This window comes from Pelophylax lessonae, assembly GCF_965119305.1.
Source record: "Pelophylax lessonae genome assembly, chromosome: 4".
In the NCBI taxonomy this organism is placed as follows: Eukaryota; Metazoa; Chordata; class Amphibia; order Anura; family Ranidae; genus Pelophylax; species Pelophylax lessonae.
This window is the reverse complement of record NC_138771.1, coordinates 226,790,158-226,815,643: the sequence shown is the minus strand read 5'-3', so window position 1 is coordinate 226,815,643 and position 25,486 is coordinate 226,790,158. Positions and strand designations below refer to the sequence as shown.

The 25,486-nt window shown below is 42.3% G+C and overlaps 1 protein-coding gene across 1 annotated transcript in view; it reads left to right on the top strand.

Annotated features, from left to right (window-relative positions):
- Positions 1 to 4,425: 4,425 nt before the first annotated feature.
- Positions 4,426 to 25,486, top strand: part of CFTR (CF transmembrane conductance regulator) — a 228,376-nt gene continuing 207,315 nt past the window's right edge. Inside the window, exon 1 of the mRNA XM_082255316.1 lies at positions 4,426 to 4,625. Coding sequence (XP_082111442.1) covers positions 4,573 to 4,625 — 53 coding nt within the window. The 5' untranslated portion in view covers positions 4,426 to 4,572. The remainder of the gene's footprint in view (positions 4,626 to 25,486) is intronic.

The following is a 25,486-nucleotide window of genomic DNA, read 5'->3' as shown; positions in this document are numbered from 1 at the left end:
GGGGGGGTGTAAAAGGCTTTGTGCTAGAAGGAGGGGAGGGGGGTTAAGGGTTTATGCTGGGGGGAGGGGGAATAAAATAGTTTTGGAGCCATTTGCACTAGAAGCGGCGGGAGTATTTGGGAAGAGGTAGATAGGATCTGTGCTTGCAGGGGAGTTTAGGAAGAGGGGTGTAAGTGGATTTATGCTAGTAGGAGGGGCGGGGTGGAAAGATTTATTCTGGGAGCCCCTCCTACTGTAGGCAACATCTGTCCCCTGCATCACTAAAGCCGTGTACACATGATCGGAAAATCGCACGAAAATCACTTTGGAAGCGATCGTACGTTAATCTGATCGTTAGTACAGAGCTTTCAAGAGCCGATCATGACAGTTCATCCGATATTATCCTAACAAACATGCACAAAATTTATTTTTTACAACTGATCCCTGAACTCTGCTTCACCTACTACTGAACCTTTGCATCACTTACTAATGAACCACTGCACTCTGTGTCTCTTTAAGCCACAGGCAATATTCACCACAATCAAAGCCACACCCAATATTAGCTGCAGAACTTTCTTTTTAGCAGGCAGGAGAGATCAACTTTTGATAAGACAAGGGCACCATCTTATGTCACTCCTGCAATTTTACAGAGCTGAACCTCCTACAGGAGTGTTTAGCTGGCTACAATGTTGCAGTTCTGACCTGTGAAGCTCCCTGGTCAGAATGGCAGTGCAGCTGCAGTAGTCAGCTACACACTGGGGTAGATTTACTAAAACTGGAGCAGCTGTGCATAGTAACCAATCAGCTTCTAACTTCAACCTGGCAACCTGGAAGCTGATTGGTTTCTGTGCATTGTTGAACCAGATTTTGCACTCTCCAGTTTTAGTAAATAACCCTCACCGTGTTGTGGCTGCGTGTAAGGGAATTTAATCTCTCAGCCATGTCCTGTGTGGCGAAGAGATGATTTGTTGCCTGTGCCCAGGCTCTGTGCAGTGCAGGGATGGGAGAAGAGCTCTGCTGAATGCCCTGACAACAGCGACCCCTGTCCTCTGCCCTGCCAACATAGACCCCTGTCCTCTGCCCTGCTGACCCCTATCCTCAGCTCTGCTGACCCCTGTACATCGTCCTGTTGACCCCTGTGCTCTATCCCCCTGACCCCTGTCTTTCGCCCTAAGAATCCTTGTACACTGCCCTGTTGATCCCTGTCTTTTGACCTGTAGATGGCTGTACACTGTTGCTGACCCCTTTCTTCCACCTTACAGACCCAATACACTGCCCTGCTGACCCTTGTCCTCCACCCTGCTGACCCCTATCCTCAGCTCTGCTGACCCCTGTACATCGTCCTGTTGACTCCTGTGCTCTATCCTTCTGACCCCTGTCTTTCGCCCTGAGAATCCTTGTACACTGCCCTGTTGATCCCTGTCTTTTGACCTGTGGACGGCTGTACACTGTTGCTGACCCCTTTCTTCTACCTTACAGACCCAATACACTGCCCTTCTGACCCTTGTCCTCCACCCTGCTGACCCCTATTCTCAGCTCTGCTGACTCCTGTACACTGACCTGCTGACCCTTGTGCTACATCCTTCTGACCTCTGTCCTCTGCCCTGAGGACCCCTGTACACTGCCCTGAGGACCCCTGTCTTCTGCTCTGTGGATGCCTGTACACTGCTGCTGACCCCTTTCTTCTACCCTACAGGCCATGTACACTGCCCTGCTGACCCCTATTTATCTGCCCTTCTAAACCCTGCTCTCCGGACTGCTGACCACTGTACAAAAGCTGTTCATTCGAAGGAATTGCATGAGGACTCGAGGACATACAATGCGATTAGAGGAGAAGCGTTTTAACCTCAGGCAACGTGGGGGGTTCTTTACTGTTAGGGCTACAAGATTGTGGAATTGTCTACCACAAGAGGTGGTTTCTGCGGGTAGTATGGTGACTTTCAAAAGACTCTTAGACTTACATCTCAAGGATCAGGAGATAAAGGGCTATGTTAGATGATTACAGTCACACACACCTACACAGGTTGAACTGGATGGACTATTGTCTTTATTCAACCTCACCTACTATGTAACTATGTAACTATATGTACACTGCCCTACAAACTAATGGCCCCTGGCAATACCCCCCTGACATTTTTTACTGCACCCTCATATCAGACAGCCTAGTTCCAGCTATCAGTGGTAAATAGTTAGTCTCATATCTCAAACTAATGCATCTGCAGGACAGCTTAATCTGCTAAAAAAAAATCAACAGACTTGCTGGCAGGATCACCAGATGAAAATGAAGGAAAGAAAGACTAAGGCTGGTTTCGCACTATTGCGATGTCAGATGTGTGACTCGCACTGGAATTGCTGTGCAGATCACATGCAATGTTTGTGTGAGGCGAACAGATTGTATGGCTGAATACGCATCGCATTTGGAAAAAACGTTGCGGGACCCTTTTTTTGGTCCGCACTGGAATCAGATGGCATAGGTGTTCACACCTATGCCATCTGATTACTTTATCATTTTTCAATTCGCATTGCGATCTGCAGAGCAATCTTTGTATTGATCTAAAAACAGTTTAGTGACCCAGAGCAACCACAGTGGGTGGCCTCCATCCCTAAATATGTATACAAAAAAATATAAAGGAGGTCATGGAACTTTGAGTGAGGCCACCCACTTAACCAAAGTAGATACATAGAGTACATATGTTAACAAGTTGGTTAAAGAAATAGAACAATACAGCAAAAATAAATGCAAAAAAAAAATAAAAAACAAAACAAAAAAAAACAATTCCTGAATGAAGTAATACCGGTAATATATATGTATTTGAGAATTGACATATAACAATTAATGATAGATACAGTAAATACATAATAAAATTACATGATAATATATAGGAAATAAATACATGATTGATAGAGACATGATGAATAAAACCACTTGGCATACTGACGCGTTTCGCGGAACCCTATCCGCTTCTTCAAGAGTAAAATTCAAAGAGATCTAAAAATCAGTATCTACCAGCTTCTTCAAAAGTATAATGCAAAGAGATCTAAAAATCTAAATAAATGAAAACATGTATGAAAATAATGAATGGTTCCAACAAAAAAAAAAAAAAAAAAATGTAATTATTAAATGAATTACCAGCATCTAAAAGGAAGGGTGAAGGGGTGGCAGACACAAGCCTCACCCGGGGCTGTGGCAAAAAGACCCATCCAAGTCGAGGGGACATCCGGGGGGCAGGTCTAATGCAGAGTGTAATCCATAGTATAATAACTGTGGATAAATTCCAACCCATATAAATCTAAAAAATAAAATTATTAATAAATGTGCGATAAGCGTGCACTTACATGCTTATCGCACATTTATTATAAATTAAATTTTTTGCATTATACTCTTGAAGAAGCGGATAGGGTTCCGCGAAACGCGTCAGTATTATTATTATACAAGATTTATATAGCGCCAACAGTTTGCGCAGCGCTTTACAATGTGAGGGAAGACAATACAGTTACAATACAGTTGAAAACAGGAGGAACTAGAGGGCCCTGCTCGTTAGAGCTTACAATCTAGAAGACCAAGTGGTTTTATTTATCATGTCTATATCAATTATGTATTTATTTCTTATATATTATCATGTAATTGTATTATGTATTTACTGTATATATCATTAATTGTTATATGTCAATTCTCAAATACATATATATTTTTTACTTCATTCACAAATTGTTTTTTTTTTTGCATTTATTTTTGCTGTATTGTTCTATTTCTCTAACTAACTTGTTAACATATGTACTCTATATATCTACTTTGGTTAAGTGGGTGGCCTCACTCAAAGTCCCATGACCTCCTTTATATTTTTTTGTATACAATCTTTGTACTGACTCCTGCAGCGGTTCGCATAGGACAGTGTGAAAGACACGCAATGCGGGAACCCGCGCTGGAATCGGGCTGGTTCCCGCATCGCAAAAGTGTAAACCCAGCCTAAAAAAAAAAAACTAATGCAGCCACCACATCTAAGAATTGCTAAGTTGTCATTTAATACATGTTTGCTTTTGGGTTTAATACAACTTTAATACACACTAAGTTTAAACAATAACACTTGCCAAAGCAAACAGGTCCAGTTCTCTTAAACACATCCTATTCAAGCTGGGTCAACAGACATCAACTACAATCAACCTAAGCACAAGGATCAGCACTTGCTTCCCATCCTATTGAATATGAAATATGGAGCTATCCTGACCTAATCAGGTGTGGTTCCCCTCAATAATCTGATTTTCTCAGTCATTGCAATCACCACAAGGTCCATTAACTTCCACTGACCCAAAATACAATATGAGTTGGGTAATGCAATATGATTATAACTGTTTGCAACACACCCCTGGTGTGTTACCTAAACAGAGGGAGAGGGAGTGGAGGAGAGAGAAAAAAAAAGTAGGAGAAGAGGAGGAAGATATGAAAGACTGGGCTGTCTGCCTCTGCTTACCTCTTGTCAAACCTGGGCAGAGTCAAGGAGGCTGTGACATCAGCAGGCAGGGAGAATAAGGTGGGAGAGCAGAGACAAGAGTGGACAGAGTCTGTGCCTGCTACATCCATAGCACAGGGTCACCATGCAGAGGTCCCCTCTAGAGAAAGCCAATATCTTCTCCAAGCTCTTCTTCAGGTAGGTGACTGTCATTGTGTGCCTGCCCTGGCCAGTGCTGCATTCCGATACATAGAGGCAGGGCAGATCAGAGCCCACTGCAAGCAGCCAGACTGCAATCAGCAATATAAACTTTATTCTGTGGATTATGAGCAGGGGACAAAAGGTATTTGGCAGGCGACTTTTCTTCCTGTGTACAGCAATGAGCTCCTTATGCTGCACCTGTAGCCCGACTAATAATCCACCTGTGATAGATCACTTATACTAATAGAATCCTCTCCTGATCTGTACAGCACAGCTCTCTAACGACCTTTACTTTATGACTTTGTCGGATAGATCGTTATGATCTGTATACAGGACTGTGCTTATAGATGTGCTATTGTCGGCTGTCAGTGCAGGCGTGCTGCGATCTTGTTACCTGTCAAATCCAATGAGCAGGCACAGTTTTCATGTTTTACATAAGGATATTAATAATGATGAAAGGATAATCTGCTGATCAGAATCAGAAGGTGATCGTAGGGTCAGATGCTGGTGTAATACAGCAATTTTGCCAAAGCTGGACATACACTATACAATCTGATTGTACCATCACTGTCTTATTAGGCTAAGTTCACATGTAGGCGTTTTGGGGCATTTTTGGGGAGTTTTTCTGCTCTAGGATCAGCTCAAAAAACGCCCAAGACAAATCCTATTCATTTCAATGGCCCCTGTTCACATCTGAGCGTTTTGACGTTTTAAGCAAAACGCCCAACGCTCAAAAAAGTACATGAGCTTCTTTTTGGGCAGATTACAGGCGTTTTTATTTTTTTCCATAGGTTACTAGTCAACCTAAAAACGCCTGTAAAACGCCTGTAAATAGCAACAACAAGATGTGAATGTAGCCTTATGCCCCGTACACACGTACCGAACGATCGGCCGTCTTTTGTCCAGGGCTGTCGGTGTCATTTGAAAAGTGCAAAAGACTGCACAAGAATTTTGTCCGCCGACTACAGCCGACTGCAGAAGTGATGTCATGTAATGGTTAACTTTCCCTGTGTTTTTTCTTTTCTGAGCATGCCCAGTCTTGCAAATCTGCTGTCTGTCGGCCGAATTCTGTACTGACTGGCGAACAATCGGCCGCTCTGGTGTCGGCATACAAAAATTCTCATGCTTGCAAGACAGATTCTTTTCGGCCGAAAGTGCGCTGTCGGCTGTCGGAAGCATCATACTAACAAGCCTACAATCGGCAGATCGGTCGTCGGCCGAAGCTTTTCGGCCGGCGATCGGTACGTGTGTACGGGCCTTAATACTCCACTTCTTTCCTTGTCCCACCAACCATCCCAGTTTAATTACTATTGCTCTGTATATTTGTGTGTTGTGTTTTTTTGTTTTTTTGAGATTGTTTAATGCCTGGTACACACAAGATTGACGACATCAGACGAATGATCGTCCGTATTTTTTGTTTTTTTGAATGCTAGTCTCATATCAAAAATGAAGAGTTTACTAAAGTGACGAAAATTCTCATAGGACAGAATAAAAATTCAAAAGTGATGTGTTGTAGTGTATTTGTATTGTAATTTCGAATGACAACTGTACTGATTAAACAAAAATCGTACGATCTGGTGTCATACGAGAAAAATTTTCGTGCTTGTCCCCAGGGTCGGGACAAGGGGTGGGTAGGAGGGTCAGTTGCCCAAGGCGCAATGCTTTATTGCAGGTATGGGGGATCGCCTTGACCCTTACCCTAAGAGAAGGGGGGGGGGGCGCAGTTTGGCATCCTTGCCCTGCGTACTGGATAAGCTTGTCCCGGCACTGCTTATTCCATCTGATAATATCGGATGAACTGTTGTGATCGGCTCTCCAAAACTGTGTACTAACGATCAGATTATCGTATGATCACTCCTAATGTGGTGTTTTTCATACTATTTTCTGATCGTCTGTGCAGGCCAATACTTACGTCTTGTACACACAATGAGATTTTAGGACAAATGATTGTCTGTTTTTTTGTATTTTTTTTGCATGCTAGTCTTCATATTGAAAATGAAGAGGTTACTAAAGTTCCGAAAATTCTAGCACAAAAGAATAAAAATTCGGAAGTGATGTAACTTGTAAGTTGTATTTGTATTGGATTTTTGGATGAAAACTGTACTGATTAATTGAGAATCGTATGAAAAATTTCAAAGCTTGTCCCTTTGGAAAATTGCGCACGACCTGTCCTGATCGGCTCTCAAAAGCTGTGTACTAACGTTCAGATTATCATACGGTCGCTTCGAAAGCAGGATTTTTCGTATGATTTTATGATCGCGTGTACTAGGTTTTAAGGCCCGTACACATGATCAGAAAATCGTAGGAAAAATACCGCGATCGTACAGTAATCTGATTGTCAGTGCAGAGCTTTCGAGAGCTGATCAGGACAGTTGATGCGTTATTATCCGATTGGACAAGCACAAAAATGTTTCTCGTACGACACCAGATCGCACGATTTGTGTTTAATCAGTACAGTTGCCATTCGAAAATACAATACAAATACAATACAACACATTACATCGCCTCCGAATTTTTATTATGTCGTATGTGAATTTTCGTCACATTAGTAAACTCTTCATTTTCAAATTTTTATTATGTCGTAAGTGAATTTTCGTCACTTTAGTAAACTCTTCATTTTCGATATGAGACTAGCATGCAAAAAAACAGACGATCATTCGTCTAATAATCTCATCGTGTGTACCAGGCATTAGATCATATTCATGTGGTTGGGGGGGGGGGGGAGCAAAAATGCATGGCTGAGCTGCATTTTTAACACCTGCCAACTGCCTGCCCCTCTTTAAGTTGCATTATGCGGTGAACAGAGGTGTTTACATGCCCCGGTTGTGATGCTTCGAACCTGCGGTCATATAGCGATCAGCCCTCTTAATGCTACACACTGAGCACTTTCACACTGAGGTGCTTTTCAAGTGCTTTGGTGCTAAAAAAAAGTGCCTGAAAAGCTCACAAAAAAACATATTAACATTAAAATCAATGAATGCTTTCACACTGGGGAGGTGTGCTGGTGGGGGGAACCCTGCAAGCAGCGTCTTTGGAGCACTAAAAAAAGCGCATCAAAAGTGCTTGAAAAGCGATCAGTGTTTTATGGCCAGTTTTCAAGCGCCTCAGTGTTAAAGGGCTCTTAAGCAAACGGAGAAGCACTGTAAGCGCCCCGCACCCACGTGCAATGCATGCGGTTGCTGCACATTTTTTTGCAAAAATAGGTTTAAATCAGGTGGTGAGGAGACGGCACATTGCATCCCCACTGCCTGTCAGTAGCCTCTTTGGTGCAACCGGAATGTGGATCAGGCTTCAGAGGAAAGGGAAATTTAGACGCACGTATAAATCTACTCTGAAAGTGACAAAAAGAAAAATGTATATTCAAGTATATATTCTTAACTTTAAAAAGTACTTTCTATTGCTCTCAGCTTCCTCCATATCTCTAAGTTCCTTTGATTTTGCTTCTGTGACCTGACTTCCTATTGGTGAGTGGCTATGTTCCTTCTCCATAGTCCCACTATATCTAGGTATGGCTTCAAAATTTTGTGCAAGTGTTTTTGTTCAAGCTTTAGGGGTTTGTTTCCTTGGCAAGGGGAGTAGAGCAGTTCTACAGAGGAGATGTGTTTTATGCGCAAAAATGTGCATGTTATGTGTTTATAGGTACCCCCATCAAAGTCTATGGGGCTAAAAATGCCACATTGGGTTTAAAGCCCAAAATTGTTTTCCCCAGGCAGTGGGGCTGTGCCTGCACTGCATGCCATAACGACTTGACTTGTCCAGGGGTGAACACAGCGTCTATACTCACTCAATCCTTCGATCCTCTGAATAACAGCGCTCCCCTACACCAGCGGTGGGCTCTTCCTGACATCTTCACATCCAGTGCAGGTCTATAAGCATTATGATGTCAGGAACAGTCCACCACACAAGACCGCTGGACTGTGAGGGGGGGGGGGGGGGGTAAGCCAAAGGGACCGGTCCTGCACTGGGAGGATCGGAGGACTTGGTGAGTATATCTCAGCTCTTCGAACCCCTAGACCGAAGCAAGCTGTTAACCCATGCAGTGCAGGCACAGTCCCACTGCATGGTAAAAGAAAAATGCCCGGAGTTCTGCTTTAACCACTTTACCACCGGAGGATTTTGCTGTCTTACGTCCAGGCCACTTTTTGCGATTCGGCGCTGTGCGACTTTAACTGACAATTGCGCGGTCGTGCGACGCCTTACCCAAACGAAATTTACGTCCTTTTTTTCCCACAAACAGAGCTTTCTTTTTGTGGTATTTGATCACCTGTGCGATTTTTACTTTTTGCGCTATAAACAAAAAAAGAGCGTTTATTTTGAAAAAATAACAATATTTTTAACATTTTTTTATATGAAATTCCCCCCCAAAAAAATGTAAAAATCAATTTTTTTTTTAAATTTTTGGCCAATTTGTTTTCTGTTACATATGTTTGGTAAAAAAAATCATGATAAGCGTATTTTGATTGGTTTGCGCAAAAGTTATTGCGTTTACTAACTAAGGGAAAGATTTCTGTCATTTTTGGTGTTTTTTTTTTTTTAACGCTTAATGGCGGCGATCTGCGATTTTTTTTGCGGGACTGCGACATTGCGGCGGACAGATCGGACCCTTGACTGACATTTTTGACACTTTTGGGGGTACCAGTGACATTACTGCAGTAATCAGTGCTATATATATGCACTGTTACTGTAAAAATGACACTGGCAGTGAAGGGGTTAATTTTATTGGAGAGGGAGGGGTTAATGTATGCCTGGTGCTTACTGAGTCGTGTGGGGGGGGGAGGTGACTGAGTGACAGAAGGACAGATCGGATGTTTAGCTATGCTGAACACTCCGATCTGTCAGTCCCTGTCACTTAGGAGATCCGCCCGCTCTGTTTAAACAGGCGGGCGGAACTCCTCACTCGATTCCCCGACGATCGGGGCAGAGCAGCGGCCATCGCCGCCGCTCCTCCCCTGGTCCGACTCCCGCTGTGAATGAAAACAGCGGGAGCGCCGCCTACAGGGGGAGGAGTCCAGCGACGTAGGTCTACGTCGCTGGACGGGAACGAGTGGCAGGGGTAAAGCACAGTGGCTGGGGGTAAAGTGGTTAAAAGTAGCTCATGTACGTCTTTTAGCGTGGAGTGTCCAAGCGGCTGAGTGCTGAAATGTGAAAAGGCATAATTACAAACAGCGGGATTCTGCATGTTGAACTTAGTCTAGCCATAGGTGTGCACAGCCTATTGCATTAGGGTGTACACCCCCATTCTCAAACACATATGTGGGTGCGTGCATGTGTATATATACACTGACAGTGTCAGTAGGGCAGAGATTGGTGTCAGTAGGGCAGAGTTTGGTGTCAGTAGGGCAGTGACCCATGTCAGTAGTTTTTATTTTTATTATACATATTTATTTTTAATTTTTTACAATTTTTTTATTATTTTTATTTTTTAGGAGCCCAGAAAGGGGGCTTTGGTGAAAAATCAGGACTCTAAACAGGGAGAATATGCACCACATGGGGTGATTAGGGTGTGCCCAGGCACACCTGGCACACCCTGTGCGCATGCCTATGAGTCTAGCATGGGAACACGCTACAAAATGCTCAGGCGTGAATTGGGGCTAAAGGAGATTGTACAATCAGATTGTATAGTGCATAAGAAGCCTACAAACAGCGTGGTTGGGAATAGCTTTCACCATGCCACAGGACATTTATGTAGGTGTGTGTGTCATAACAAAGTGACACTTTTTGCTTTCGCTATCCTTGAAGTTTATAATCATAACACAGCTGCACTTATCAATATCATGCTATTGTTTCTTCTGCCTGGAGTATGGTGCAATAACTCCAATTTGTTGTTACTAATTAATTTCCAAAAAGTCATATTAGGGCTTTACATCATAGCAAGAGGAAGCAATCATTTCCTGCTTTTTATTGGTCATTTCAATCCCCTGCACTTGCCCAGAAGTCTTTGAAGATGTCAAATCCATTTTGACAGGTTTATGTATGTCAGAAATACCAGAAAATATCATATGGACTTTTTAGGTGCCCCAGAGAGTAACGCACACGAAAAATGTATAATGTCAAATGAACAGGGTCCCTATATTACACTTTATTGCTACCATAGATAAAAGCTAGACAGATATTAACTAAAACACACCAAAAAAAATAATTATTTTAGATCAAAATTCTTTTAGAATAAAGCAGCAAAACCCATTATGTGACCAATGACCAACAACCACATATTACATGGATATAAGAAAAAAGTATAGGAGCAATAACTCTGAGCAGAGCCTGGTGTCTATTTTAATGATGACTGTAACTCCTCGACAAGTTTTGAAGGAATCTATGCCTGCTTCTTCAGGAGGACAAAAGCTGCTAAGAACAAAAGTTTACAGATAGACAGTGCTTCCAAATATTCCCGTGTGATGAGGACCGAATAGCGAGAAGGGGGCCTAGTGGACCATCTACAGTAATGGCACTTTTCCACTGAAAGTACCGTCTCGGCTCTACTCGGCCCTGCTTGGCCCGGTTTGCTTTTCCGCTGCTGGTACCGCATGGTACGGTGTTGGAACGGTTCGGTACGGTACGGTATGGTTTGCTTTTCCACTAAAGTAGTACTAAAGTTAGGTGAGTGGGATAACAACGGGGTGGGTGGGATTCTCTGACCAATCAGTGGCTAGTAGTGACTGCATGCAAAGGATTGTGGGATATGGTACCGGGTATGGTACCTCTTGGAACCACAATCGAGGTGGTACTGTTTTTGAGAGCCGTACCGTTCGGTTCCATGCAGTGGAAAAGCGCCACCGTACCGTACCGAACCGTTCCTACACCATACCATGTGGTACCAGCAGTGGAAAAGCACAAAAGCGAGCCGAACCATTCGGTTCCATGCAGTGGAAAAGCGCCATAAGGTGGCAGGGTACAGGTACCCCTTGCGTGCGGGTTAAGGGGGGGCATAAAGGTTCCAAAACTAGAAAGTGCACCAAATCTATACAAAGTACATTACAAACCAAGAGGACCTCTTACGCAGTTGTATCCACAGTTGTGGGGGGCCACAAGATCTGCAACCATGAAGGGATTTGGTACATGTGTACAATACTAAATTACTAAAGTCCCACCAGATGTATATTCTCTCAGGCTACCAACACCACTATATCAACCAATAATCCCCGCAGATTGTAAAGAACGGGACACATCCACCACTTGAAGAACAGTGGGTTTTGTTAGTTTCACATGGCAAATGCAATAAAAATTTATCAGTGATTATGTTATATGGTAATTTCCCTTTAGTTGTAAGAAATATTTGTAAATTAAGGCCATCACAAGATAAATATCCCCGTGAGAGTCTTGGCTTCCATTGATTTATCAAAAGTGGAGATTATCCTCATAGCAAGCATATCATATAAAAAATCAGAATAGTTGTTTCCTTTAAAATTGAAAATAGTTTAGTTGTATAGGCAACAGGTTCACTTTACTTTATTTTACTCAGTTTCTTTTTGTTCCTCTTTTTTTGTTGCTTGTTGCTATTGTAGTATCTTCACTGCACCAATAACTTTTTATAATCTGTCAAAGATAGCTGTCCATTGCAGATACTTCTTCTTTAAAAGAGCACATAGTAAAATGCTGGATGACTAAACTGGACAACATAATCTATCTTTGGCTGATCTTACAATAAAGGAGAAGTACAGCCAAAGTTTGTTTTCCATTCCTGTAACCCGTTTTCAGCAGAGAGCGGGCTGACGTCCGTTCTCTGATGAAGTCACAGAGCTGGTCCAGGCTCCGATGTCATCATGGCCACAGAGTGGGGATCTGCCTACATGCCTGGACCGACACCCGCTGAGAACCTGAGCCGGCCGTTCCCGCCACCTTCACAACCCAGCGCTCCAGTGAGAGAGAGTGACAGTCAGCAGTTCTCTGCTCCGGGAGCTGTGAGAACGAGCGATCGGCAGTGTTTGATTGCTCAGTTCTCAGTCTTCGAGCCGCTGGGGGACAGATGCAGCATCGAACCTACACCTAGGTAAGTATGAATCAAAAAAAAAAAAAAAACAACCCATACATCTCTTTTAAGGACATATTCACACGGCAGCACATAGGTGATCAAAGGCGGCAGTGTGAGTATTGCCCTGGTTTAAGCCCAGTGAGTTTAAGCCCTGGTTCACAATGGTGCAGCTTTGAAATTGAGATACTTCGGGCACAATTTCAAAGCCGCACATTAGTGTGATTTGCACTGCCGGTTTCATTGTGGATTGCGACTTCATTTAACAGAAGTCTATGCAAGTGGCAATAAAATCGGTCAAAAGTAGTGCATGCACCTTTTTTCATAATCGCTGCAATGGACATTAAGGTAGAATTCCTGCTAAAGCCTAACTCGTTTTAAAAACCTAATGTCTATACTATCTAACTTGTGTAAAAGTTATGTATATACTTACACATTTTCAGCCTGCTCTGTTCTGGTCACATGATCCCCTGTGTCAGCCAGTGGCGACTTAAGGGGAGAGGAGAGCATGCCCGAAAACAACTGTGAAAGCCAGAAGTGATGACATCACCCGTAGGCTTCCGCGGTGCAGCCATTGTCGACATTCCCTCCTCTCCCCTGCAGCTGCCACTGACTGACACCAAGGAGCCTGATCACATGACTGGACTGGTGCGGGCTGAAAATAGGTAAGTATAGACAGTTTTTTTTAAACAGGTTAGTTGAAATAGGAGTTTTGGGGGGGCGGGGGATTTAAGACTAGGTAGGCTTTAGCTGGAATTCTACTTTAACAGAGAAAGGCAATATACACTATATTGTCAAAAGTATTGGGACACACTTTTACACGCACCTGAACTTTAAAGCTTTAAAGGCATCCCAGTCTTAGTCCGTAGGGTTCAATAATGACTTGGCCCACCCTTTGCAGCTGTAACAGCTTCAACTCTTCTGGGAAGGCTGTCCATAAGGTTTTGGAGTGTGTCTATGGGAATGTTTGTACAGGAAGGCCTGGCTTCCAGTCTCCACTCTAATTCATCCCAAAGGTGGTCTATCGGGTTGAGGTCAGGACTCCTTGCAGGCCAGTCAAGTTCCTCCACCCCAAACTCGCTCATCCATGTCTTTATGGACCGTGCTTTGTGCACTGGTGCACAGTCATGTGCAGGAAGGGGCCATTCCCAAACTGTTCCCACAAAGTTGGGAGCAGGAAATTGTCCAAAATGTCTTGGTATGCTGATGCCTTCACTGTACTGAGGGGGGTTGGGCCTGGCCCCTTAGTTTCAGTGAATGCTTTCACTGAAACTAAGGGGCCAAGCCCAACCCCTGAAAAACAACCCCACACCCTAATGATGCCTCCACCAAATGATTTGGTCCAGAGCACAAAGCAAGGATGGAGGTCAGGACTTTGTGCAAGCCAGTCAAGTTCCTCCACCCCAAACTCGTTCATCCATGTCTTTATGGGCCATGCTTTGTGCACTGGTGAATAGTCATGTTGGAACAGGAAGGGGTCATCCCCACACTGTTCCCACAACGTTGGGAGCATGAAATTGTCCAAAATGTCTTGGTATGCTGACACCTTAAGAGTTCCCTTCACTGGAACTAAGAGGCCAAGCCTGACCCCTGAAAAACAACCCCACACCATAATCACCCCTCTACCAAATGATTTGGGCCAGAGCACAAAGCAAGGATGGATGAGCGAATTTGGAGTGGAGGAACTTGACTGGCCTGCACAGAGTCCTGACCTCAACCCGATAGAACACCTTTGGGATAAATTAGAGCTGAGACTGCAAGCCACATGTTCTCATCCAACATTAGTGCCTGACCTCACAAATGGGCTTCTGGAAGAATGGTCAAACATTCCCATAAACACACTCCTAAACCTTGTGGACAGCCTTCCCAGAAGAGTTGAAGCTGTTATAGCTGCAAGGGTGGACCAACTAAATATTGAACTCTATGGACTAAAACTGGGATGCCATTAAAGTTCATGTGCGTGCAGTGCTTTAAGTGGGCCGGTATGCACTGGTACTCAGTACCGCCACCTCTCCGTGCGCCTTAGCGTACCAGTACGCTCATTTTGGACATCCGCGCCCTCAATTGCCCCCCCCCCCAAGAATATTTCCCATTCAAGAGCCAGACCAGTCACCACCAGTGAGTCCCCCTGCTCCGGATTCCCAGCCCAGGCCAGGGGGGGTGCTCTGTGGGGACCCTGATGTGGGGTGGGGCAAAATTTATAGGCTATAATAGAGTACCGGCACCTCTTTTGGGCCACTTAAAGCACTGTGTGCGTGTAAAGGCAGGTGTCTTTTGGTAATATAGTGTATGTGTGTGTTGTGGGGGGTGTAAAAAATGTCTGCAATAACAATACTTCTGCCTGAATGTGCACTAAATGCTGTAACCCTGAATTTATTGGGTCAGATTTACTAAGTTTGAAGTGTAGTGAGTTAGCCTGTGTTCACATAAATAACCCTACCATGGGAAAGAGTAAGTCTATTATTTCTAACTTTCTCTACAAACAAAATGATGTTTGTGTTCACTTGGCATCACTTCTCACCTTGGTTATTCAGGCACCATAAGTACTTGCAAAGAACTGAAGAAGGCTTATTAAAAGGCATACTTCATATGAATCAATACAACATGTGTCAGCATTAATACATAACATTTTTTTAGTTTCTTAGCACACGTGTTAGCAGCTAATGTGTTCAGTACAAATACACTGCATGTCATCAGAAGGAATCACTGCTAAGTAGAGAAACACAGTTGTGGGAGTAATGTGGTTGGTGCCCAAAACATAGATAACAGCCATTAAGGGAACACAGAATTCTGAATTGTATCAATAAAGGAATGTCCGACTATCTCTTTACAAACTGATTTGGAATATAGAACAGAACAGGTTGTTTCTGAGATGCCAAAAAGTGGTATTTGCTATGGTCCAGCAAAACGGGGGGAAGGAAGGAGATAGGTGAGAATATGCAACAAAAAATGATCATTTATTTTAGTAGCTAGGAAGCTTTAGGTTTGGTAACACGCTTAGAGTATCAGGGTCTGACTCATGTGTTAATAACCATGAGCTTGAATTACTTGTGATTGGGCCATACGGTTCTTATTAGTGATTTCACAACTATTTGTAGCAGGGACGTTTCCAGGCATTGTTCTAAGCAATGTACAGCTGACTGTTGTGTAATATGGAATATATATACACTGGAATATAATTGTACATTGCTATGGTTTACATTCATCATTAAAAGTCTTTAAAAAGCAAAAGATGAAGATAATACAGAATTAATCCTGTCTTCACCATGTGTTATAATCAGAGCTGCACCAGTAAAAGGTCCATATGGGTCATCATCTAAAGCTGGGGTCTCCAAACTTTGTAAACAAAGGGCCAGTTTACTGTTTTTCAAACTTTAAGGGACCGGACTGTGGCCAGCAGGAGTGGAAAATATCACGGTGTCAGTGGAAGTAAACAGCATCCCCTCTTTGCTATTAGGGGGAGGAATAGTGCCCCATTGCTAGTGTTAGTGTGAGGAATAGTACCCCATCATTGGTGGTCAGTGGGAGGAATAGTGCGCCATCATTGGTGGTCAGTGGGAGGAATAGTGCCCCATTATTTGGTGATAGTGGGAGGAATAGTACCCCATCATTGGTGGTCAGTGGGAGGAATAGTGCCCCATCATTGGTGGTCAGTGGGAGGAATAGTGCCCCATTATTGGTGATAGTGGGAGGAATAGTGCCCCATCATTGGTGTCAGTGGGAGGAATAGTGTCCCATTATTGGTGTCAGTTGGAGAAGTAGCGCCCCATCATTGATTTCAGTGGGGGGAATAGTGCCCCATCATTAGTGGTCAGTGGGAGGAATAGTGTCCCATCAGTTAGAGGAATAGTGTCCCATCATTCATATCCGTGGAAGGAATAGTGCCCCATCATTGGTGTCAGTGGGAGGAATAGTGCCCCATCATTAGTGTCAGTGGGAGGAATAGTGCCCCATCACTGGTGTCAGTGGGAGGAATAGTGCCTCATCATTAGTGTCAGTGGGAGGAATAGTGTTCCATCGTTGGTGTCAGTGGAAGGAATAGTACCCCATCATTAGTGTCAGTGGAAGGAATAGTACCCCATCATTAGTGTCAGTGGGAGGAATAGTGTCCCATCAGTTAGAGGAATAGTGTCCCATCATTGATGTCAGTGGGAGGAATAGTGCCCCATCATTGGTGTCAGTGGGAGGAATAGTGCCCCATCATTAGTGTCAGTGGGAGGAATAGCGCCCCATCACTGGTGTCAGTGGGAGGAATAGTGCCCCATCATTAGTGTCAGTGGGAGGAATAGTGTTCCATCGTTGGTGTCAGTGGAAGGAATAGTACCCCATCATTAGTGTCAGTGGAAGGAATAGTACCCCATCATTAGTGTCAGTGGAAGGAATAGTACCCCATCATTAGTGTCAGTGGGAGGAATAGTGTCCCATCAGTTAGAGGAATAGTGTCCCATCATTGATGTCAGTGGCAGGAATAGTGCCCCATCATTGGTGTCAGTGGGAGGAATAGTGCCCCATCATTAGTGTCAGTGGGAGGAATAGTGCCCCATCACTGGTGTCAGCGGGAGGAATAGTGCCTCATCATTAGTGTCAGTGGGAGGAATAGTGCCCCATCACTGGTGTCAGTGGGAGGAATAGTGCCCTATCATTAGTGTCAGTGGGAGGAATAGTGCCCTATCATTAGTGTCAGTGGGAGGAATAGTGTCCCATCAGTGAGAGGAATAGTGTCCCATCATTGGTGTCAGTGGGAGGAATAGTGTTCCATCGTTGGTGTCAGTGGAAGGAATAGTGTCCCATCATTGGTGTCAGTGGGAGGAATAGTGTCCCATCAGTGAGAGGAATAGTGTCCCATCATTGGTGTTAGTGGGAGGAATAGTGCCCGGTTGTTGGTGTCAGTGGCAGGAACTATGGCCCACTGTTTCTGACAGTGGGGGGGGGGGGGGGGGATAATGCCCAAAGGACCAGATAAAAACAAGCAAAGGGGGGCTGCAGTTTGGAAACCACTGATCTAAACTAACCACATTTTGAGAAGACTATGTTTTAATTCTTCTAATGTTTCTTTTTTATGAATAAACGTTTAAAATTACATTTCAGCAAATGTGCAACAACATTATTTACAACAAATATCGGTAATCATAAGGGCATGAAAATGTGGGCAGTGTATGGGCCAGAATAAACCAAAGCAGAAATCTGGGTGTAAAGTAGAAGTTTTATTGACTTGGTCATCGTTGGGTGGATTTCGCTCACTTCTTGTCCTGTAACCACAATCACAGAGACAATAACCTAGAAAAATCATAAAAAGGGGAACAGACAGCAATAAAAACCTGACAGAGGTTTATTCCACTGTATAAAAAACATGTTTTGGCTGGGATGTTACTAAACGGATGAAATGAATTAAAACATTACCAAGGAAAATAGAGATTCTGACACCTTTACAGTCATATATTGCTGGAAATTGTGGGTGCAATAAACACTGAAGAAATCAGATCATTTACAGAGTAGGAAGAATCATGTGAACATGTAGCATCACAAAGTGTAAATGAGCTCCTAAAAAAATAAAAGCTATGATAGCATTGGGTCAGTTTTTTTAAAATTTGTTTTAAATCAGTGTTAAATCCTAAAACAAAAATGCAATATATTGCAGTCTACCGGCTATTAAATGTGGTGGCTGCATTATATTTTTTAAGCTTTTTTGCCTTTTTTTTTCACCTGGTGATCCAGCCACTAAATTTGCAATTTTTCAACAGACCAAGATCTCCAGACAAAGTAGCAGCTGGGTTGAGGCAAACCATTTACCACTGACATGGCTGCTTACAATGATCAGCTTGTATTCATTTAAGTAAAAGATTTATCCCAAAATTATTTTATTTTTTTTTTTTCTGTAACTGCTTTTAAATTGGAAGTAAACATCCATCCATTGTTTGTACCTATAGGTTTTCTGCACAGATGTCTATTGACATGGCCCCCCGAAGTCGACAAAAGTAATGCAGAAACTACTTTTGGGAATCAGTTCGGCGTCGCACAAATTTGGACTTGCCAGCAATAGGCTCCGATTTGGCATGCAATTTGACATGTCAAATTCGCATGTCAAATTGGCCCAATCGGAATGTGGGCTCATTCTGCTAGTCTGGCACCTCCCTCCCCCTAGACCAGTGATGGCGAACCTTGGCACCCCAGATGTTTTGGGTTTACATTTCCCATGATGCTCAACTACACTTCAGAGTGCATGAGCATCATGGGAAATATAGTTCCAAAATATCTGGGGTGCCAAGGTTCGCCATCACTGCCCTAGACTGACAGTACTTCTGTCCAATGGTGTTTCCATTGCTCCCCCATAGATCACTGGCTGGATCTAAGGGGAAAAAAGCCTAAATAAATAAAACTAATGCAGCCACTACATTTAAGGATTGATAAGCTGCAAAATATGACATTTTAATTCTGAGTTCCAAAACTTCTTTAAATTTTAAACTTACTGTATGTTTCAGCACTTTTACAGGAGGTATCTTTTTCAATCCGTTGAATTTCTAGACTATAAAAATACCTTTATTCATATCACCCTCTCTTAATCATAGAAATGAATTTACGTTTTATTGAATTACTGCATTCCTCTTAGCTATATTAGCCAAATTAATTCCCTTAAAGTCACTCCAATTACTGAAGATGATTTCACACAGTCATGTACAAATTGCTACAGTGTGACAAGAACAAACTTCCACATGAAGGAAACACGAGAAAAGTAAACACTTTATAGGACTTGCTACATAAGTTCTAAAATGGAGCTGGCATTAAAAAAAAATCATATTGAACCAGGTCAAAGGTCGCACTGTTGGCTAACATAACTAGAATGTAATAAAACAGACTTGTATCATATATTATGTTGAAACTGTGACCTGATGCACTTGTCAGTTTGATCTCAGCATTTGGTTATTGGTGAAATGCTTAGCACACCCTAAATTCCTACCAGGTAGGAAGTCACATGGGATCATGTCCTGATAATCAAGTCTTCCTTTTTGTCAGTAAGCGCTAGTTGCAGTCCTTATATATATTGATTCTGAGTCCCTGTTCACCCCTGAGCGTTTTTTTAGCTTGTAAAACGCCCAGCTCTGAAGCTCCAAAAACGCCCATCAAGCCAAATCCTATTTATTTTAATGGCCGCTGTTCACATCTGAGCATTCTGTCAATGAACCAAAATGCTCAAAAAAGTACATGAGTTTCTTTTTGGCAGATCACAAGCGTTTTTAGCCCCATAGACTTCAATAGAAATGCCTGACTTGAGTAGAAAAACGCCTGTAAAAACACTCGTAAAATGCTTGTAAAATGCTCAACGCAGCTCTCCATCCCTACTTTCTATTGGCTACAAAACACTTGTAATACACTTCTAATGGGCCATACACACTATAAGATTTTCTGAAGACTTTTTCCTTTAGACTTACCAAAACCATTTAATATGAGGTCAAACCTAAACACTTTCAATGTGTATGCAATCTGGCAGGCCCTTGCACTACATAGAAAAGGTCAATCTGAAGGAAATCTAACCACAAAAGTTGGATAGTGTGTATCCAGCTTTAAACAAGCTTGTAAAAAGCTCCAAAAAACTCCAGAAAATTGATCCGCTCAGGTGTGAATGGAGCCTAATGGGCCATACACACTATAAGATTTTCTGAAGACTTTTTGCTTTAGATTTACCAAAACCAGATAATATGAGGTCAAACCTAATCACTTTCAATTTGTATGCAATCTGGCAGGCCCTTGCCTACATAGAAAAGGTAAATCTGAAGGAAAAAGTCTTCAGAAAATCTTATAGTGTGTATGGCCCTTAAGGCTCGGTTCACACTACTGCAAGGCGATTATGTAGTGCGACTTTGGTTGCATTTCGGATGTGGTTTGTTTATTCTGTGGGGACAAATTGCACTGTAATTGCACCAAAGTAGCACAGGACCCTTTTCCAAATCGCATCACATGTAAAAAGGGACCATTGGAAGGAATAGTATTTCCATTGTCATGCAATTCAGTGCAATCCAGGTCACAGCATAAATCACATCAGTGTGAACCAAGCCCTAAAGAGGAATTTGAGTAAAAAAATATATAAATAAATCAAATTATAGTCAGTATCTACAAATACTGTAGCGGCTGACGTTTAATATACAGACACTTACCAGTCTTGGGATCCAGCGCTGTCCTCACCTGGGCCAGTTCTTCGGCAATCTTCAGATCCCTAGCGCCACCATCTTGACTGTGGGAATCCAGCTGAGACTTCCTGATGCTTCACAGCCAGCTGTGTGACGAGACTCTTTGTAAATGGACCTGCTGTCTCATGGGACTTCTGCTTGGCTTGCCTAGGTGAGAAGAGCGGGCGTGGGAGTAAGTACCTGCCAGGTACCCGCTCCCCAAAAAAAGAAAACTCCAATAGAGGTGGGAGGGGGTGCAGGGCAATCAGAAAAACCTCCTTTTTGGAAGTAAAGTTCTGCTTTAACTCTCCTGTTTTCATACTACATTTAATACCAATTTGAAGTGCTATATTTCTACTGGCTGTTGTCTTAGCAAAAATATTAGTCCCAAAATAATTTTTTTTAGAACTATATGTAAAAGAGATCACAATAATGTCAATAATCGTAATAATATCTGAAAAGCTGGGTTCACACTATTTTAATGTCAGACATCGCATGTGATTTGCACTGCACATCACATGTGATGTCTGCGTGATGCAAATTTAGCCATACAGATTGTATAGCTGAATTTGCATCGCATTCGGACCAAAATGGTGCAGGACCCTTTTTTGGTCCACACTGGAATCAGATTGCATCGGTGTTCACACCTATGCGATCTGATTCTTGCACCATTTCACAGTTTGCACTGCGATCTGCGAACCGATCTGGAAGTGTCAATAATTTTGTATTGACACCCGGAGCTGTTCGCATAGGGCAGTGTGAACTGCCCGCGAGAGATATGCGACGAGGGAACCCGCACAGGAATCGCGCTGTTTCCGGCATCGCATATGTGTAAACCCAGTCTTAATAATTAACCACTTAAGAACCAGAAGGTTTTACCCCTTTAATGACCAGACCATTTTTTGAGATACGGCACTGCGCTACTTTAACTGACAATTGTGCACTCGTGCGTTGCTGTACCCAAATACAATTGATGCCTTTTTTTCCCCACAAATAGAGCTTTCTTTTGGTAGTATTTGATCACCTCTGTGGTTTTCATTTTCTGCGCTATAAACGGGCGACAATTCTGAAAATAAAACGCAATATTGTTTACTTTCTGCTATAAAACATCCCCCCCCAAAAAAAAATTTAAAATATAAATATAATACTTATAATATAATTTTTTCATCAATTTAGGTCAATATGTATTCCGCTTCATACGCTTCATCCGTAGATCAGTGACTAAAGATATGGCTGATTAGCTACTAAAATGACTCAGGCTAAATGCTTGACAACTGCTGACCTATCAGCCATGGAGGGAATGCATTGTTTTCAATGAATCAATCATATGATTTGCATAGTGAAAAGAAACAGTAATAGCACAATTTTTGTGACTATTGTGTAGTACAGTACTGCAAAGCAGGAAGCATAGTCTGTGTATGTAATGAGTAAATATGGTTTCCCAATATACATGAATAATTGCAAAATATAAGTTTTGTGTTAACCACTTGCCGACCAGCCGCCATAATTTTACTTTGACAGGTCGGCTCTGTTACGCGGAACAACGTACCTGTACGTCGCTTCCTGTAGCAGATAGTGAGTGCGCATGCACGCACGCGCCGATTGTCTAGAGGGGGAGTCAAAGCAGTTGTCTAGAAAACTGAAACTGAAAATAGTTGATGCTCACAAAGCTGGAGAAGGCTATAAGAAGATAGCAAAGCGTTTTCAGATGTCAATATCCTCTGTTCGGAATGTAATTAAGAAATGACAGTTATCAGGAACAGTGGAAGTTAAAGCAAGATCTGGAAGACCAAGAAAAATATCTACCTTTTTATAAAGGCAGATGTGCTGAAACATGTTAAGGTCACGCCACGGACAACCTACCCATGTACCTTTGATGCACTTTACCTTGGGATGTCTGTAAGTGTAATTGCTTTATTTTGATTAATAAACTGTAGCAGTGTTACACTATATTTCGCTCCTTTTTGGTTTATGTTCATCATACCCGAATGAGAGCCAATATACCAGCTACTACAACACACTGGGACACCCGAAGTCATCGTATGGACTCGATTACCTACTATTGACCATTTACAGCTTTGAAGATCTAGGTACTGTATAGTACTCTAGGTTCTCTATTTCTGGTGAGCGCATATTAACTTCTCCTGTCGGTGTTGGGAATTCACGTGCACCATAATCACCTATTACAATCATTTGGACACTATTCCCTTCACTTCATTAGACACTGGGATTCTTTGATATGGACACATCACTATGGACTTTATTTGGACACTTTTAATTGTTTATGTTTATTTATATGCAATTTTTTTATTAGCGCTGCACGTTTTGTTATCATTTTCACATTGGACCAATTTATTGTCAGTTGTTTTTGTGCTAGCAGCTTTTTCCTTATGGTTTTAGCGCAGTTTATCACCCTTTTTTTTTCAAGAAAAATATCAGACAGAACAGCTCGCAGGATTGTGAGAAAAACAATTCAAAACCCACGTTTGACTACACGATCCCTCCAGAAAGATCTGGCAGACACTGGAGTTGTGGTACACGATTCCACTATGAAGAGATACTTGTACAAATATGGTCTTCATGGAAGAGTCATCAGATGAAAACCTCTTATACGTCCTCACCACAAAAATCAGCGTTTGAACTTTGCAAATGAAAATAATAGACAAGCCTGATGCATTTTGGAAACAAGTTCTGTGGACTGATGAGGTTAAAATTGAACTTTTTGGCCAGAATGAGCAAAGGTACATTTGGAGAAGAAGGGGCACAGAATTTAATGAAAAGAACCTCTGTCCAACTGTTAAGCATGGGGGTGGATCAATCATGCTTTGGGGTTGTATTGCAGCCAGTGGCACAGGGAACATCTCACGAGTAGAAGGAAAAATGGATTCAATAAATTTCAGCAAATTTTGGATGGTAACTTGATGCCATCTGTGAAAAAGCTGAAGTTAAAGAGAGGATGGCTTCTACAAATGGATAATAATGATCCTAAACACACCTCGAAATCCAGGGGGATTACATCAAGAGGCGTAAACTGAAGATTTTGCCATGGCCTTCACAATCTCCTGACCTCAACATAATTGAAAATCTATGGATAGACTTTTAAAAAGCAGTGCGTAACAGACAGCCCAGAAATCTCAAAGAACTGGAAGACTTTTGTAAGGATGAATGGGCAAAGATACCTCAAACAAGAATTGAAAGACTCTTGGCTGGCTACAAAAAGCGTTTACAAGCTGTGATACTTGTCAAAGGGGGCAGTACAAGATATTAACAAAAGCCCAAACTTTTGCAGACGCCATTTTTTTGTTTTCTTTTATTTTGAAAGTGTAAATGATGGAAATAAAATCTAACTTTTGTTGACATATTATAGGAATGTCTAATGTGTAATTTGATGCCTTTTGGAGATTTTTCCATCTTTCCTTGGCTTCTTTATGCACATTAATACAAATTTTTAGCTGGGGTGCCCAAACTTTTGATCCCCACTGTATATAATGATTATTATATTATATTTATTATGTTATATAATGATTATATGTCATAAATAATCAAAATAATAGCTGTGGTCACAAGATAACTCCATGGTTTCTGGAGGCAATCATAATACTGTGGTCTCCATTAACAATTGCATGCAGTATATATATGATCCTGAAAATATCAATTCACATTCGCACAAAGCAAAAAACGCTCAGTAAAACAGGAGTTGAAGTCAATTCACAAAAGGAAAGTAAATAAATAAATGTATGCAGTAAAAAAGTAGTGGCCCAGCATGCAATATTTAAGGAACTAGCAGCCGCCAGCATCCTTATCTACTTAAAGCAGAACTCCACCCAAAAGGGGAAGTTTCGCTTTAAGGACTTGCCCTCCACTCCTCTTGCACAATTGGCACTTTTGAGGAGGGGGGGGTGAGCAGGTACCTGATTTCGACAGGTACCTGCTTCCCACTTCCGTTTCGAGCACCATGGTGCTCGGCAATGGAAGTTCTTCTTCTCCCACTGCAATCTTCTGGGACACTAACAGGTCCCCACTCCATCATCCACCATTTACAATGTGCAGCGCGACTCGCGCATGCACAGTGGGCACCCAGGTGTGATGCTGCAATTTGTCACAGCCGGGTGCCCATAGTGAAAATGCTGGTGCCGCGGAGGGAGGACAGAGGATGAAGACGGCTGAGCTGAGTGAACCATTGGACCTTGGGACAGGTGAGTGGCTGTTTTTTAAAAGTCAGCAGCTACACTTTTTGTAGCTGCTGACTTTTCTTTTTTTGACTGGTGGCTGGAACTCCTCCTAGACCAGGCCTATTTCTGACATTTGTTGCTTACAAGTTAAAATTTTTATTTTTTGCTAGAAAATTACTTAGAACCCCCAAACATTATATATATATTTTTAGCAGAGACTCTGGAGAATAAAATGGCGTTGCAATATTTTATGTCACTCAGTATTTGCGCAGCAGTCTTTCAAACGCACTTTTTTTGGAAAAAGTACACTTCACTGAATTTTAAAAAAACGAGGCAGTACAGTAAAGTCAGCCCGATTTTTTAACGCGAAAGTTGATGTGTATAGATCAAATTAAAACAGCGCTGCCACATTAAATAAATTGTTATATAAATATGAGTGGTAATCAACTTCTATTTAAATAAAGTGCAAAGTGTCCAAAATGATGTGCAAATTTGATGCAGCTGCTGTGCATCCAAGTGAATCTTGGAGAAAATGTGTAAAATAAAGTTAAAACAGCG